Source organism: Anguilla anguilla, chromosome 9, assembly GCF_013347855.1.
Source record: "Anguilla anguilla isolate fAngAng1 chromosome 9, fAngAng1.pri, whole genome shotgun sequence".
NCBI classification, from domain to species: domain Eukaryota; kingdom Metazoa; phylum Chordata; class Actinopteri; order Anguilliformes; family Anguillidae; genus Anguilla; species Anguilla anguilla.
The window spans coordinates 29,024,484-29,041,834 of NC_049209.1; the positions used below are offsets into that span (position 1 = coordinate 29,024,484).

Sequence of the window (17,351 nt, forward strand, 5' to 3'; positions counted from 1 at the left end):
GCGCTACTGCAATCAAAAAGCTACTCTGGTGACCACGTTGAACTATATAACACATTTTCACCGCGAACTCACCCTTTGTGATAATGTCGGCAGATTATGAAGAGAGGTAAGGAACGCATTAACTTTTGATTCATTTTACGTTGCATTCTCCTTGGTTGATCGAAATTCGGTGTGTAGGTATATCAGATATGTAAAGATCTTACTCTGAATCCTAATGTTTTCGATAATTTCACACTGCGTATTTGAGTTAATTCTTAAAATGGGATGACTAGCTAGATGGCTAACTGTTAGCTAGCTAGTTACCTAACAGATTTGCATTCTTTAGCTAGATGGCTAACGTGGCTTAGTTGCCTATCCATTATTTCAGTTAATCCTGTTATGTGCTGGTTAACGCTGTCATTCGCTTGGTATCTAACTGTAGCTTGCTAGTTATGTTTTGGCATCTCATCTGCTATTTAGTTAACATGACATTCCAAAATTATCATTACCTAGCTAAATTGCGGGGGAAGCGGCATCTGCCATCTGGGAGATAAAGGAAGAGCGTAATTTCCCGTAGTCTAAGACATTAGCTAGCCCGTTTATAATTGCTTGATGATTAGGTATTGTCAGTTGTGAGCGAATTTGGTTCGATATTTTAGGGTTGCGTTTATAGAACTGCATCTTTTGAAAGTTTTCTCAAGGTAGACTTTGTAGCTACTGTACTGACACAATGTCCGCCGGGTGGGTCTTTTTATGGCTGTCTTACAACACCAATCGGGGGTATTTTGTCGGCCAAAGAATCGAGCTAATTTTATACTCACTGCATTAACGCTGTTCAAGTTCACATTGTCTAACGCTAGTTGCCTAGTGGTAGCGATGTTTTCATAGTTTATTTTGGGAATTGGCCATATGAGCTGTATTATGCAGTTAACGGTTAACCACTTCTGGCTAATACCGTTACGACCACCTTTCGAACAAGCCAACTAGCTAGCTGACGTTAGCTGGGCGACCTCAGTTGGTTCTGAAAATGGCATCGAGTGGAGCACATGGTCTGTAGCTATTGCTTGCGAAACAAAGACAGGCCGCAGACGTAGCTTGTTGTCTTAGTTCCACATCTAAGAAATATCTTCGAGCGATATATTAAAGTTGAAATTTTTGTGTATGGATTTAATAAAGCTCTGACATCTCGTGGAAGGATTTTGGGTAGATGGGTAGCTGCGATGGCGTGGTACGTCGTAAGGTTCCAAATTGGGCCTAGCCAAATCTTGGTACTCCTACTTCCTGTTACGTTAATCCTACTTCCTGTCACGTTACGTTGAGCTGGCTATTTAATTGAAATGCTGTATCCACTTTTCTGTTTCATGCTCCGTATATTTTACGCAGAACCAGAGCACAGTTAATATTTTAATGCAGTTTGTTATCAGTCTACGGAAACGTGGGTGTAACGTTGCATTGAATCGTTTTAATTACGTTTACACGGTTTAGCCGTACTCCTGTGTCTTCAAAACGATTATGAAATTTACTTTTCTTAAGTTAACGTGTCCCCAAAGACATTTGTCCCCATTCAGTTATCCAGCGTTAAGCATTAATGGACAGTTTATATTATTAGTTGGTTTTAACATTTGAGACCAAACGCTTGCTTTGTAAATTCAGTAGGAGGCTAATTGTCGTTCTTTTTTAGACCCAGAGACAATGGCCCCGAGGGCATGGAGCCGGAAGGAGTCATTGAGGTGAGTCCCTGAAAATGAGAATTCTTTTATATTGTTATGTTTGCCCATTGTGGATTGCATACAAAGTGGAAGCTTGCAAATTTGTGCCACATGTGTGTATATAACAATTTTCTGTTGCCAAATGCCAGAATATAGTATCTCCTGTGAAATCTAAATGTTTGTTTTCTGTAAAGTGATGCTGAATTTGAGGCATTAATCATTTGTGCCCTTCATCCCTGTCATTGGGCAAGGCAGAATCTGTGTGTGGTTCTGAGTCTTATATCTGGCAGGGGTATAGGAAGAGATGTCCATATTCATCCCAGCCCACTCCAAACAGTGAGCACTGGCTGGTTCATGCTGTGGGCACAGATAAGCTTTTCTCAAGTTCTTAGTGTAAAGTTCATTGTCCACATTGGCGTTGTATCAGCATTCATAAAAAAAATAATAGTTTTCAAAATGTCAGACTAACCAAACGAGTGCTGAGCTGAATGAAAAGCTGTGGGTGTGACACTGTTATGCATGTCATTGCATTGTGTGACGATTAAATGGGATATCAGGCTCAGGTAATCTCCAGAAAAGTAAAACCAGTTATTCACCCACCCCCACCCATCTGCTTTCCACAACAGAGCAACTGGAACGAGATCGTGGACAGCTTTGATGACATGAACCTGCGTGAGACTTTGCTTAGAGGAATCTACGCCTATGGTTTTGAGAAGCCCTCTGCCATTCAGCAGCGGGCCATTCTCCCTTGTATCAAGGGTAAGTGGCACTGGCGGTAAACCAGCACTGCTTGGCTAATGTAGTAGTTCGCTACTATGGTGGTGCAGCTACCGGTAATGACCATGGTATCTATGATTCTGCATTGTCGTAGGTGGTTGTCTTGTGGTACTGGATGTGCTGTGCAACCCCCCCCCCCTTTTTTTTTTGTTGTGCATGCCTGTTCCAATGATCTGTAAACATCCTTGGGTCTTAATATTATATATTATATAATATAGTTGGGCAAAGGTGGAAGTTTCCTGAAAACATTGATTGCCTGCCTGCTATGTCAAATCAGGCATTTGGATTTATGTGGTTAAACAATGCAGATAAATGGCAATGTTGGTTGTGGGTTGGCCTTTAAGTGGATGTATCCATTAGTAATCATCCTATTAATAATCCTGCCATGATGCAGGAACTGAATTTAAACACACTGGTTCTATTTAACACTGACATTTCTGTGTAGCTGTTTTTAAAATGTGAACCAGATTAGGAATATTTTCCCTTTGCTGTGTGGTTTGTGTAATTGTCACTGTCTTAACTGAAATAAATTAAAAATGAAAATAATCTAGCTATTCATATAAAACTTGCTACTAGCTATTCTTTTTATGGTTTGTTTTACTTTAAGAAATTACAAGCTGATTTGTTTTTGTTTTTACTCTTACTCTATTCTGGGAATTGAGGATACACAGAATCAGTGCTATGATCACAGACAGTTAAAAATGTTGATAGTTTATGGCCATCGTGGTTTTGCTTAAACCTATTACCAGAGGTAGGTGGCAAAAAAAGTTTTGCATTGTCCCCCTGGACTGTCAAGTCAATTTGGTAACCATAATTTCTAGTGGGCAAATTTCTTGAACCTTTAACAAAGTATTTGCTGTATTTAGAATTGTCTGGGTGTTTTCCCACCCAAATAGGTCCATGCATTGCTTTGAAAGGAAATGTATTTGTGTGAAAATTCTCAAGCGTTAAAAGTGCTTTTGAATGAATGCTTATTACAGCATTGAAAGTGAAAACAGTATCATTTTAGGCCAAGACAATAAGCCGTGCATAAATCTGTGTTTTTCTTAAAGGGGGCAGTTCACTGTAGTATGTTTCCACCTACCCAGAGTACTATATGCATCCAGATAGTTTTTCTGAAATTTGACCAGTTTTCTAGATGCAGGTCACCTTGATCACCATGAACACATGACATGTACTAATATACATAAACCTGTGTCACGCGCACAGTGACGTTCAGGCTTTTTTTGTATATTGGTTGCGTCTTGTTTTGATCTAGACACATTGCAGTTTTCCTGTTACATTCATATCTAAACGGTTAATCTGGTGAGAACTTGTTTACTCGAGTAACCTGTCCTACCCTTGTTCATGAATACCTTTAATAGTACTTTCTATTCCCATAATCTGTGAATGGGTTAAAAGGATATTTAACACAATTTTGTGATGACCTTTGTGATCGACAACTACTTCCTTTTTAAGGGTTGTAGTGTCTGAATGGATTTTCCTCCAGGATGTCTATTCCCCAGCAGTCGAGCTCCAGCAGTAAGCATTCTGCTCGTCTTTCTGCAGGGTATGATGTGATTGCACAGGCACAGTCAGGCACAGGGAAGACCGCCACCTTCGCCATCTCGATCCTGCAGCAGATCGACACTGAGCTGAAGGGCACGCAGGCTCTAGTCCTGGCCCCCACCAGAGAGTTGGCTCAGCAGGTAGGTTTATGAAATAAGGTTTCATGAACTAAGGGTAAGATGGTCCTGATGTCACCAACCAGCTCTCCAAATCAAAGCATGGTGGTAGCAACCAGTAGAACAACAGTAATGGTGATGCCAGGACACTTTCTGGGTTGTTTCCTGCCTTCCTGTAGGTATTGGTCAATGGTATTAAAATGGTAATAAGATGGTCTTGACATCTTTTACTAGTGGAAAGCGGAAAGGAGCTGTACCAACCACAGAACACATTAACAATAAGTGGGAGGTTGCCAAAGGTGACTTTCTGGCTGTAATTCTAAGCTCTCGAGGTATTAGCCAGGAAGTGGTGTCCACCAATTGCAGTTCTGTCTTATTAACCAATGTACGTAGCGACTAGTGCAAGTTCTCTCCTTTTCTTTGAGTAAAGTGATGTCACGATTATCTTATCCCTATTTTATTACCTGTGACTCAACCCTGCTTCTTTGTGGTTGCTTTTCGATAATCACTGCCTTCAACCCCCCTGTCACTGGGCAAGGCATTGTCTCAGAGTGGCACTGAGTCTTATATCTGGCAGGGGAAGAGGAAGATGTCCATATTCATCCCAGCCCACTCTGAACAGTGAGCACAGGCTGGTTCATGCTATGGGCACATGTCATCCATCTGCAAATATACAGAACTGTTTTGTAGATGTAATATTCATATTAATTTAAAAGTACGTAATATTACCATGGCAGTTATTTACATAAATGTGGTTAATAACATTCTTAAGTACAGTACAGTTGCTTGTAAATCATGATTCCCACATGTCCTGGAAAACATGGATTTTTTAAATTATTTCAGTCATGGAAAATGAGAAAATAGCTAATGTCCTGTAAATCAATTGTGCTGGAACATGTTTTGTGCAAAGTTAAAGACCAAGAACTTTGTGGTTGCACCCTCCAACTTTCAATTTTACCACCCCCCACACCCCCAGTCCGCATTCAGCTGGTTGTTAACCTGGAGGTGGTGTTCCTCGCCCCTGCAGATTCAGAAGGTGATTCTGGCCCTGGGTGACTACATGGGCGCGTCGTGCCATGCCTGCATCGGGGGAACCAACGTGCGGAACGAGGTGCAGAAGCTGCAGGCGGAGGCACCCAACATAGTGGTGGGGACCCCAGGCCGCGTCTTCGACATGCTTAACCGCAAGTTCCTCTGTGAGTACCGCAGCTTGCCTGTGCGGCGCTGCTCTCACCCCAGTCTGACGGGCCGCCCTGATCCCCCCCCCCCCCCAAAGAATCTGCTCTCAGTTTTGGTACACAGAAAAGATACTGCAATCTTAGTTGAGCGGAGGTCCACAGCTCTCTTGTTTTGTCAAAGGTGTGACATCACAAATGTGATTAGAATGTTCATAACTGAACATTCTAATGCTGATGTAACAGTCATTATGGGTAATTGTGATATGGAGTTCTAGAACACTGACTTCAAATTAAAAAAAAAAAAAAAAAAAACCAAAAACCTACTTTTCAAAAGGTTAATCTGCAACTAGTTCAGGCCCAAGTAACCAGATTAACTGTGTTAACTGTTATCAAATGCTTTACTTGCTTGATTAAGTGCTGAATAAGGACGAAAACTAGCAGACTAGAGCTCTCCAGGACCCGACCCCAGCAGCAGAGGATACCGAGAATTGCGATGAGCAGTAGAGCGGTGGTTTTACTGTCATGCCGATGGTAGAAAATCATTCTAAACTAAACTCCCATTAGTAAACTTGAGAATTTCAGTAAAGTGGGTTTCCAAGTTCTCAATTCCCATTGCTGTAGCCTCTTAGCCGTGTTTCTGTAATGGAACAAAATGAGAATTGAGGATTTTAACACTGCTATCTGTGCATGCGTAACCTTTTGGATTTGTCCATGTAGGAGAGCAAGGCGACTGAAAGGGCGCTTTGCCACACATGCGAGGGTGGTCTGGAAAGGGAACTTGGACTGCCTCGTTGCGAAACTCTACAGGCCGGCAGGTCACAGTTCGTTCATTTTTTATTGGATTTCACTGTGCCTGCTCTCTGCTAGAGGAAATTTGCTGCAAAACTTGCTTTTCACAGCAAGTGCTCTAAAGAATTCTATGCATGAACTCCTGAGCACTACCACCATATGAATGTGGTTGAAGTAGATTGATTGAAATTCTCAAGTTGCTTTATTGATAAGAGCTGTAGTCTGATTTACCATCTTCATTTGGGTATGAAGTAAAGCCACCGTTAATGGGGCATTCTTCTTTGGCTCCAAGCTTCCCCATTAATGATGTGATGGAAGGTTGTATGGGGCATTGCGCATTTCTTGATACCACAATGAGTGCACATTAAAAGCCAGTTCAGATCAAAGTGGTAACAGCAGGCCAGACAAGAATGGGTAGTTTTCACATTTAAAAAAATCTTAAGTGATACAAAAAAATACTACACATTACACCTCAAAACTGGTAAATTGATCAAATTACTGGTTGCATTACAAAGGGAATTGGTTGAGTTGATTTGCTGTAAAGTCTCAATGCAAGATTTGTTGCATTGAATCCTAGAGATGACAGCAGGCGTACTCAAGCTTGGTAACGCACACCGGGTATTTCTTCTGAAATTACTCACTTGTTGCCTGATGACTGATCTGAACTGGTCTTAAGGTCCCCTGCAGTCTCTTGTCCTCCCCAGGGTAACGGCCGCACAGGCACTAGAGAGAAACCCATTTAAAAATATCTAGAGCCCTGTACAGCTCAGATCTGGACCTGGTGGAATGGATGCAACCAACGTGTGGGGCCATATTTTCATTCCCTTGGAGGAAAGAGCTAGATTTTATTGTTTTTTAAAACTCATTCATTTGCTTTTGTCTTCTCACAGCTGCCAAGTATATTAAGATGTTTGTGCTGGATGAGGCTGATGAGATGCTGAGCAGAGGGTTCAAGGACCAGATCTACGAGATCTTCCAGAAGCTGGCCACGAACACGCAGGTGAGAGAAACCAAGGGTTTCCATCGGTTTACATCACATGAAGGCTGGTTCTGATGGGAGAAGTCATCAGCGGGTTTCACTTGTGGGATATTTTCAGTTTGAAATAATGCTGCATTCCAGACAGAGTCAGATGTGGGAAGTTCCGACTTCTGACCTCAAAAGTGTTCCAGGGATCGGTGCTCAGAGATGGTGTTTAAGCAACAAAAAAAAAAGTCTGAACCAGAGAAGCTGATGCTTGTTGGTGATTAACTGTGGTTATACACCTTTCTCTGTAAGCATAATGTTTTAGTATCCTGCCATATAGGAAATTTTACTCAACAATAGCTTAAAATTGTCTTGACGGTTGTTTACCATTCACGGTGTAGTTCACCATCCATGCCACTGTTTGTCTGACCTCATATGACACCTCTCGCTGAAGTCGGGTTTGTTGAATTCCGCCTGAGTTTCTAGTTGGAACTCCGATATCAAGTTTGGCTATCGGATGTCATATTTGGATATCATTGTTTAGCTTTTAACCTCAAGATTATAGTTTTGAATTGCGCCAAAGTACCATAGAAGTAAAGCTAATGTTACTTTTGACTCCAAATTTTCTATAAAGTGTTTGTAATTGCTTGTCAAACCGTTACTTATCCCTGCCACCAGGTGGTGCTGTTGTCTGCCACAATGCCCCTCGATGTGCTAGAGGTCACCAAGAAGTTCATGCGAGAGCCTGTGCGCATCCTGGTGAAGAAGGAAGAGCTGACGCTGGAGGGTATTCGCCAGTTCTACATCAACGTGGAGAAAGAGGTCAGCTTTCAACCCTCTACTGATGTCTCATGGGCCACCCTGCACATATTCAAACCTTACTATGGTTCACGTTTAACTGTCAGCACCCACAAATTAGAGTAGCTACTTGTCCTCCTCCTCAGTGATCTTGTAAATGGGACATTGCTTAAAAGCGAGTGTCAAAATGAGCATGCTGTCAGATCACTGCCTCCTGGAGCTGAACCAATAGGCATCAGCCTGCTTGTGTACTAATGCACAGTGGGCTATTCCCTGCTAATCCTGGATAACCACTGCTCTCCTCTCAAAGTGCAACCTACAAACCAGCCAAAATGTTTGACCAACAAACGGATGGGTGAAGCCTTATTTTATTTTTTATAAGTGAGACCAAACGAGTTTTACCCACCCCCTGTCACTGGGCAAGGCAGAATCTGTGTGTGGTTCTGAGTCTTATATCTGGCAGGGGTATAGGAAGATATGTCCATATTCATCCCAGCCCACTCTGAACAGTGAGCACAGGCTGGTTCATGCTGTGGACACAGATGTCTGCTGTATAAAAAAATAATAAAAAGCCCTGTTTTTTTTCCTCTTCAGACTTTTCAGAGCCTTTCCCTCAACTCTGGGCAAATCAAATCAATTTGGTTTTGACAATGATTTTTCCCTTGTTTGCTTGTGAAGTCTGCTTCTGGGCTTATGAGGAATACATGCTAAATAATATTAATAGCTTCTGAAGGGATGATCGATCAAGCCATGATACGCAACTTTGTGAAAGGGATTTATGTATCATTCTGTGATACAGCCAGAATGTAGTGATTTTTCCAGTGTGGTATTGAGCAGTGTGTCATAGAACTGGGTAAAATAAATAAAGTTTGGGTTAGTGCTCTTAGGGCAACTGAATGTTTTAGCGGAGCTGTCTACATGGTCACGTCAGCAGTTTACTATGCTCATGTCACCCCGCAAGCTTATTCAGGTAGTTACAAAAAAAAAAACAAAACACTTTTTCAGACAATAGCCTTTATGGTGACCCCCCCAAAAGTGAAACTGCACTTTTGTACGTCGCTTTGGATAAAAGCGTCTGCTAAATGAATGTAATGAACCCTTTGGAGTAGGGGCTTGCATGTAAGAACAAAGGCAAAACTGCACATTGTGTAAAAAGCCTAAATTTTCTAAACCCCTTGCTTTGACTCTTCCTCCTGAGAGAACTAAGAGGCTAAAGCAAGTGACCAGTCAAGCATTCAGGCCTCCGCTACAACTGTCAGTCCGACCTGTAGTTCATACAGATTTATCTTTCACCGGTTAAGGCCCCCTCATCTCGTCAGCCCCTGCCAGTGCTCTGATGCTGGGGCTAATCTCTTCCTGCATGTGTTTTAAGGAGTGGAAGCTGGACACCCTGTGTGACCTGTACGAGACCCTGACCATCACTCAGGCCGTCATCTTCATCAACACCCGGCGGAAGGTCGACTGGCTGACCGAGAAGATGCACGCCAGAGACTTCACCGTCTCTGCCTTGGTAAGAAACGCCACATCCCTTGACTGGTGGGCCTTTTCCTGGTTAATCAGTTAGTACCTGTTTTCAAAACCCAAATGTCTCTGGTGTCTACTAGTATTTGGCTGTATTGCTGAAACTGAGCATAATTTCTCCCGAGGACAACCTCATTGACTGATGTAGGGGATTGGCCTTTAGCTCCCCCCAACCCCACCCCCTGTCACTGGGCAAGGCATTGTCTCTGAGTGGCACTGAGTCTTATATCTGGCAGGGGGAGAGGAAGATGTCCATATTCATCCCAGCCCACTCTGAACAGTGAGCACAGGCTGGTTCATGCTGTGGACACAGACGCCCGTATGCTGACTTGGTGTCTTTGTTGTTTTGGGGTTTGCCTGGACCTGCAGTTGACTTGTGTTTCTGTTGAGCAGCACGGAGACATGGACCAGAAGGAGCGCGACCTGATCATGAGGGAGTTCCGCTCAGGGTCCAGCAGAGTCCTCATCACCACTGACCTGCTGGTGAGCCCGCGCGCACACACACTCACATTCTTACGCACACGCACTCCAAAACAGCGACTATTCTGATGCAAGCTGCCAGTTGGCAGGGAAAGATTTTGTCAGCGATCGTAAGAGCTCTGTGGGCCATGAATTTACCTTGTAGTGTTATGTCTAGTAAAGGAAAGTTAATTTTTTTTTTTTACTGATTAATCCAGAAAAACTGAAGAACCACATCCCTGAGGGTGTGGAAAAATGACAAATTTGGCACCGTTTGACATCCCTGGGGTGCATATAAGCATTTTGGTTAGTTTTGAACCCCCCAAAGTTCCCTGTCCCCTCAGCGTGTCTGTGCTGCAGGAGGAACGTAGATCTTTGGTAGATGAGCTTTGCTGCTCTCCACAGTGACCGGGCCCATCTCACTCCCTCTCACTACTATAAAGCAGCTCACAACCCTTCATTCAGGGGCACACAGTTCTGCTCCTGTCTTCCATTCCAAGCCTGCTTTCATTGGAATATTCCTGCGGTACATTCTAAATGGCTGTAAAGACCAGTGCTGGTCCACCCATGTATCAGACCACACTAATTCCTTTTCATCAAGGGTGCATGTAAGGCTGAATTTATCATAATGTCAGATCAAGTGATTGAATGGTCTAATAGAGCTGGAGCTGGCATGAAATCCCTAAATGGATTGCCCCTAGTTGTGCACTCCTGCCTTAATATATGCCTACAGCAGTGTTGGGATCCTGTTCCTGTGTCTGTTATTGGACTCCAGGAAGATGTATGGTCTGCCATGTCATTCATGTGATCTAACATTTTAGATTTAATTTATTGGCAAGCTCATGAATGATAGCTGAAGACTGTTCTTGTTCTTGAGATTAAATGTTCTGCTTTTATTTAATTTGCATGTGAGCTTGCAGGGGCCTGTACAGTTAAGTGGCAATTTGAATCAGAGTAATTGGTGATAAATGTGCCCCCTAATAAATGTCAAATTTGCGCTGGTTTACTGGAGAGGTTTAGCTTTACACACTAGGTTTTTACTTTAATTGAACTATGCCCCTTAAGAAGTGGCTGCTGACCGTTTAACCAAATGCTAACGTTTGCCGTTTGTCTTACCAGGCCAGAGGAATTGATGTACAGCAGGTGTCCCTGGTCATCAATTACGACCTTCCTACCAACCGTGAAAACTACATTCACAGGTGAGGCCAGATCAGTTTTATGATATGCCTATGTTTTGGTGAAGTCCATATTGAGCCATGTTGAAACAGCCTTGGGGGTGGGGTTGGGGGGGGGAGTGTGCATGTATGTGTTTGGATTTGTTTTTCATTTTTATATATTTACAGTTGACATATTAAATGTTTTTTACCTCAGCTGCCAGACCCTGTTCCTGAAGATTTACCCTCCTGTTGGTTTTCACTCCAACCCTAACAAAACACCCCGTTTGACAGCTAGAGGTCTCATTAAGCTAATGGGTAGAATTGGGTGTGCTTTACAAGGGTTGAAATGAAAACCTACAGGATGGTAGCTCTCCAGGAGCAGTTTATACATTCCTACTTGTCTTTTCAGTACATTTTATATGTACTTGCTAATGATTCCCCCCCCCCCCCCCATGTCTGTTCCTTCAGGATTGGCCGAGGGGGTCGTTTTGGCAGAAAAGGGGTGGCCATCAACATGGTGACTGAAGACGACAAACGCACACTTCGTGACATCGAGAGCTTCTACAACACCACCGTGGAGGAGATGCCCATGAACGTGGCCGACCTGATCTAGAAATGTCCACTGAACCCCCTCACAGGAGATCACGCTCTTGTCCCCCACCCCACCAGACACAAGCATCCTTTAACCTCTCCAAAGACCTCCTCCCTTCTCCAAATTTGTGCTTTGATGCAAATGCAGAAGCCATAAATGTCCCCCTTGGGACTGTGGATTCTATTACACGCTGCTGCCGTTGAATAAAATCCACAGTTCTCTAGGCTGGCATCAGAACCTGGCCAGTGTGTTCATCCATTATTCATTTAGTCACCTTGCCTGTCCAGGATATATTTTTTCTCTCTCCTGAAACTCTTAATCTCCGCCACCCCCTTCCTACGCATTAATATTCCGGAATTTCCAGCACCCGTTGGAGCACTTTGAGCCTCCAGGTGGTGCAAAGAAAATGGACGCCCTTGTAGGCCAGTAAAAGTGGCATCACATCCCCCATATTGGCTCCATGATGGCCGCTCTTCAGTGGTTCCACTGCCCTTCGTTTTCTCTGTTGACTTCCCCAACACTGGTGTGTTACTGTTGCAACTGTCTGGGGGTGTTGTAATGGAGGGGAAAAATGGGGTCATTGCACAATTTTTTTTTTTTTTCAATATACATTATTACATATGAATGTTTTTACAGTATTCAATAAATGATTTAAAAAAATGAACAGTGAGTCAAAGTTTGCTGTGCAGGGTTATAAAGACGAGCAATTTTCAGGCTTGAGCTGTCTCAGTCCCGGTATTGTTTTACCATTAGTTTTTTATTTTTAATCTAAAAAGTTATACCATGCGATTTGTAGATTAAAATTTTCTATTGGGAGTGGGGTGGGACACGAGGGGCAGTGGACCTGCAGAAATGTGGTCATCAGAAGAAAATGCCATTTGAGCTGTGTGTTTACAAGTTTTGTTTTAACTTTAAAAGTATGAAATGGTGACGTGTAGTATTTCTGCTTTTGATATTGTGTAGTCTTAAATAATGTCCCAAGCTAAAAATGGATGAGTTTAAATATTAAATTTAAAATTAAAAAGGACACTGCTCATTACCGCCAGGGGTGCTTTTAGTGGTCTCTTGAGATTTTTAGAGGATGGGGTCCTACATCTGTACTGTGGAAGTGGTGCCAGACTCTGAAAGGTGTTTGGACTCCTGCAGCAAACCCATATAAACATGCACACCGCCTCAATATTCACATATACATCATTTTACAAATTTGCGGGTGGGGTGCAACTTCAATAAAACTGCGAATGAACAAAAACTATGAATTGGTTTGTTTATATAAATGTCACCACCCTTTCTTTTCCCCCCTCTTGATCTGCATACTCCAGTATCTTGCTAGTGCTGTTGTAATACTTGGGTCTTTGGGGGAGAAGAGCAGAGAAACCTGGATCAATAAGTTTTGGGTGATGCAATCTAAATCCCACCAACAATCAGTCTTGGTCTTCAGAATTCTTTTGATTAAACATGTTCTGAACCGATGATGAAAGTGGAACACGAGTACAAAGTAAAATGGGGTGTGTCACCTTGGTAACCTACCTCAATATGACAGGATGTTTAGGGAGGGGTCTCTGCTGTATGGACCAAACCAATTTTGAGTATTACATTTTTTTGTTTTAAAAATGAATGGGAGGGGACAGACTGGGAGTTTCATTGAATTTATTGTGAAAATGTTAGCCTGTTTTTGAGACAGAAGCCATGTATTAATTTTTTTCTACATTGGATTCTGTATAGTATTTATTCAGCGGTCTTAAAATAAAAATGACATCCTCTTGTTCCTTTTTAGAGTTATATTGTTTCTGTAATGTCTGATTTGGTTGAGCACTCTCTGCCTGACTTCCCCCATTTGGTTTTTAAGACCAAATGCTGCAATGGGGCTAACAGGAACTAGCACCTGATGGAGAGAAGTTTCCAAGCGCTGTTTTTTTAGGGTTCCCAATAAGAGCAGTAGTTACCTGGACAGTGGTCAGGCTTCTGTCACAATACCTGCTTCCACTACCTACTTCCTATTAAGCAGGTGAGAAAATATTTGCCAACACTTAATGACGTGTGAAAGCTTTTGAGCTAAAAAAAAAGTAACAGAAGCCAGCGGGTATGGCATGCATCTATTAGTGAAATTAACAAGATAATTGTCAGAAATCAAGCACTTACCCTTTAATGAATAGTACCGCTGTTTCAGTTGGATTATACTCAATATATGCTAGCCTGGTGACATGCTGAGTATCAATTATTTCATTATTTGAATTAGATGTTGGTGGTTGTTTTTGGTGTGTTTTTTTTGTGTGACAATTCTATAAGTGTTACACCATCTCGGTTGTAAGATTTAACCTGGTCAATCAAGGCCATTCCAACTTAATTCAAGAGAACAACGGCTGCATTTCCATCGTCAGGCCAGCCAGGGTGAGCCAAAACCTTGAGTGATGCACCCATATCCTCATGCCAAAGATTCAGACTGTTGGCTCATTCTTGTCTACTGTAGTGGCAAGCATAGGTGCAAGCATCACTCTAAATCCCTCCCACGCAACGGGACTCTCGGTCAGCCGTGTTCTCATTATGGCAAACTTCTGCTCTCTGCATACTCCTGGGTGGGTGGGCAGGGCCAAATGCCACCAGTCTGGCTTTGGAAAGACAGTGGGGATACCCTGGGGCTTCCTGGCCCTTTGCTGAAATTCATGGCTCTTAGTTCCTATTTTGTAGCCCAGGGAAGTCAAGCTCCAGCCCTGGAGGGCCACCATGTCTGCTGGTTTACGCTATTTTTCAGCAAGAGTGATTAAAGTCATTGATTGGCTAAAGAGTCCACACACCTTGTTCTCAATGCCTCAACTGGCTGCTGGTTGAAAGGAAACCACAAATACCTGCAGCCCTCTGAGGACTGGAGGTTGACACCTTTTCTAGTCCAAGGCTCATATCTCCCAAGTGGAAAAGTGGGACAGTTGCACATGAAGTGCTGGTTGGCCGTATTAGAGGCAGGGAGCTTAAGCAAGTGGGAGGCAAGTAAAAGGCCTGCCAAGGTCTTTCTGCCCTGTGACGGATGGCTATGAGGCCACAGGCATTTACATGACAACGGCAGAGGAAAAGGAGAGAGAATGGAGCGGTATTCAATCAGTTTGTCAAGAACTTTCTCAACAACCCCCATCTGTTTTTGTTTTCTGCTGCTATCCTCTTTTTCTCTGTCTTCTTTCTGACCTTACTCAGCTCATTTTGCCTCGTCTTTATTTTTTCCCCCCATCTATCATTTTCAGCCTCTGGGACTTTTTGTTACAAAAAAAACTTATTCTCATATTTTTTCCAATCTGTATTTGATTGCTAGGAACTTTAAAAACAAATTTAAAATATACTTTTCCTTTTTAAGAGGCCCACTCATTTCACACCTTGAAACACACTAATTACAAAATGCAGATGCAAGATTTTCTTTCTTTGCCCATGAAACCTATTGACTTTGTTTTCCTCCTATAAATACAGGCAAAAAGTTTTAATGTTTCAGGGAAGTTACTAATCTAATAAACTCATGTCAATGTTTAAGCTCTCAAACGTATCAATCATGACGAAAGAGTACTATCTACAATCTTACAAATTGTTAATGAAATTCAAGCTTATCTAGAGACACTTGCACCCACTCTTCACATTCATCCCCACAAGAAGAGCAGCACACAATCCAATGGCATACAGTGGCTTCAGAAATTTATTCACCCCCCCCCCCCAATATTTTAATGCATAGAAATATTTTTACCCAACATAATAAATTCAGCTCATTTATGATACAAAAATTATATTCAATATTTTTTTATATAAAAGGTATTTCTAATTTATAAGAGTATTCAAATCCTCACCCTTCCACCCAACAATTACAGATCTGAGTCTTCTTGGGTATTTATGTTCTCTAAATGAGGCCTCAGGTATGACTTAATGTTGGCCTTTTTCATAAGTGACTTCCATCTTTACCCACGCTCCCAAAATCTGTGGAGTACTTAAGAGATTGTTGATCTCTGGACAGTTTCTCCCATTTCAGCCAATGAGCCCTGCAGTTCTGTTAATGTTGTAGCTATTTTCTTGGTCACTTTTCTAGCAATTGTCCATCTCATCCCCGTTTTTCTTGCCCAGTTTGGTATGACAGCCTAATCTTGGGATGTGTCTGGGTTGTGCCATATTTTTCTTTTTTTAACAATCTCAAGTTAAACTTCTCAAGTTCCACAACAGTTCCTCAGCCTTCCTGACATGTCTGATCTGATCTACTGTTTTAGTTGTGGACCTCACAAAGTCTGTGGTATTCTGAAATCACTTTATGACATCTCTCAAGAAAATGGAACACCCCTGGCTCAAATTAGGTTGTTAATACAAAGCAGGTGAATTCTTATCTGAAATCAATTCCAGAATTTATATGATTCAGAGGACATCTATACTTGCACATTTTAATTTGACTTTTCAACACAGCAAAGGGTGTCTTACCAAACTGGGCAAGAGAAACTTGGATGAGAAGGGCAATTGCTAGAAGTAATCAATGAGTGGTGAAAACTTTCTGAAGGAACTGTATCCGTCTCAGTCATTGATCCACAGGAAAAAAAACACATAGATGAACCTGTCCTATAAAATGTAATAACCCTGCCCAGTTAACCTAGTTTTGATATTACAAGACAAGACATAGTTTCACATAGTTCCCCCCCCCCCCCATAAAACAAACAACCATATCTGTTTGTCTATAGCCTATTTTAATAGGATTAAACTAGTAATTATATTCAACTCCATTTTTATTCATTGGTGGGATAGCAATGTTTTGTGATTGTTACCTGGTAAACATGGGTTTATTTTTTAAGTAGATCACAAACATTCACATTTATTGATGCACTTTTACTTGAAAATGCTACTTAGTACTACCTGAAACAAAATTTGTTGAGCTTATCCAGTCCATCGTTGTGCTTAATAGCACCTTATTTAAAATGGAGAAGCTTTGTGATGCCAACAGAAACTAAAATGTCTCACTTAATGTCTCACTAAGTAGGTGTTACTGAGGAGCAAATTAGGTCTGATTTTACGATGGTGGGGGGGGGGGGGGGGGGGGGGCGGCACACATTTTATGTGACACATTAAATCCACCCAGATAAAAAATAGATTTTCTTGTCGGTCTGCTCGTTTTTTCCAGGAATATATCTTTGTGAGTATACACAGAATTATCCAAATGTGTTAACACATCACAGATCCCCCGTCCACTCAACAGACTCTCACTAAAACTTAATTCCCCTCCTTCCGCTCCTGCTACCATGATTGGATTTCCATGGGTTCATTGCTGAACACACTTGTTAAAAGACTTACATATTTGTGGAATGGAAATCTCAACTAACCCTTTATGAGTTTCAGTTGTTTACATCATTATCTGAGAGATAGACACATTCAAATAACCATGAGTAAGCAATTGATTAAACTGAATCAACTTTTTGCAGGTTGTTTCCCCATATAAAGCTCAATTCGAGTTTGATTGTGTTGACCCTCAATTATTAAAAGTACTGTCTGGTTAATTTATCACAGGCAAGATTTATCAGAATATAAGGAGCACCTTATATGCATGAATGCAACCAGTCAGTCAATCATTGCTGATATATTATCAATAAGATAGGCCTACTACAGACATAGACTCATATAGCCTTCTAGTAGTTTTTGATATCCAAAGTTCACATACTTCGTATTCGCATTTGAGCCAATAAAAGGCATTTTCTTACTCAAAATATTTCTTTTCTCGGTTTAGTAAATTATCTGTTTTACGGTAACGTTATTTGAAAACAGC

General features: G+C 41.8%; 1 protein-coding gene across 1 annotated transcript; it reads left to right on the forward strand.

The window, feature by feature from the left end:
- On the forward strand, positions 1-12,839 carry eif4a1b (eukaryotic translation initiation factor 4A1B). Its single transcript, XM_035433919.1, has 11 exons — positions 1-106; positions 1,661-1,709; positions 2,315-2,447; positions 4,014-4,153; positions 5,157-5,325; positions 6,987-7,096; positions 7,739-7,882; positions 9,231-9,368; positions 9,773-9,862; positions 10,958-11,037; positions 11,464-12,839. The coding sequence occupies exons 1-11, from the start codon at positions 84-86 to the stop codon at positions 11,606-11,608; spliced, it is 1,221 nt and encodes a 406-aa protein (XP_035289810.1). The 5' UTR covers positions 1-83; the 3' UTR covers positions 11,609-12,839.
- The last annotated feature ends 4,512 nt before the right edge of the window (positions 12,840-17,351 follow it).

What these genes read in the sequence shown, in the direction of transcription:
- eif4a1b (XM_035433919.1), top strand. Translation starts at nt 84, where the DNA reads ATGTCGGCAGATTATGAAGAGAG. An exon ending in TCGGCAGATTATGAAGAGAG is followed by an intron (nt 107 to 1,660) that starts GTAAGGAACGCA and finishes GTTCTTTTTTAG; the next exon opens with ACCCAGAGACAATGGCCCCG. An exon ending in ACTTCACCGTCTCTGCCTTG is followed by an intron (nt 9,369 to 9,772) that starts GTAAGAAACGCC and finishes TCTGTTGAGCAG; the next exon opens with CACGGAGACATGGACCAGAA.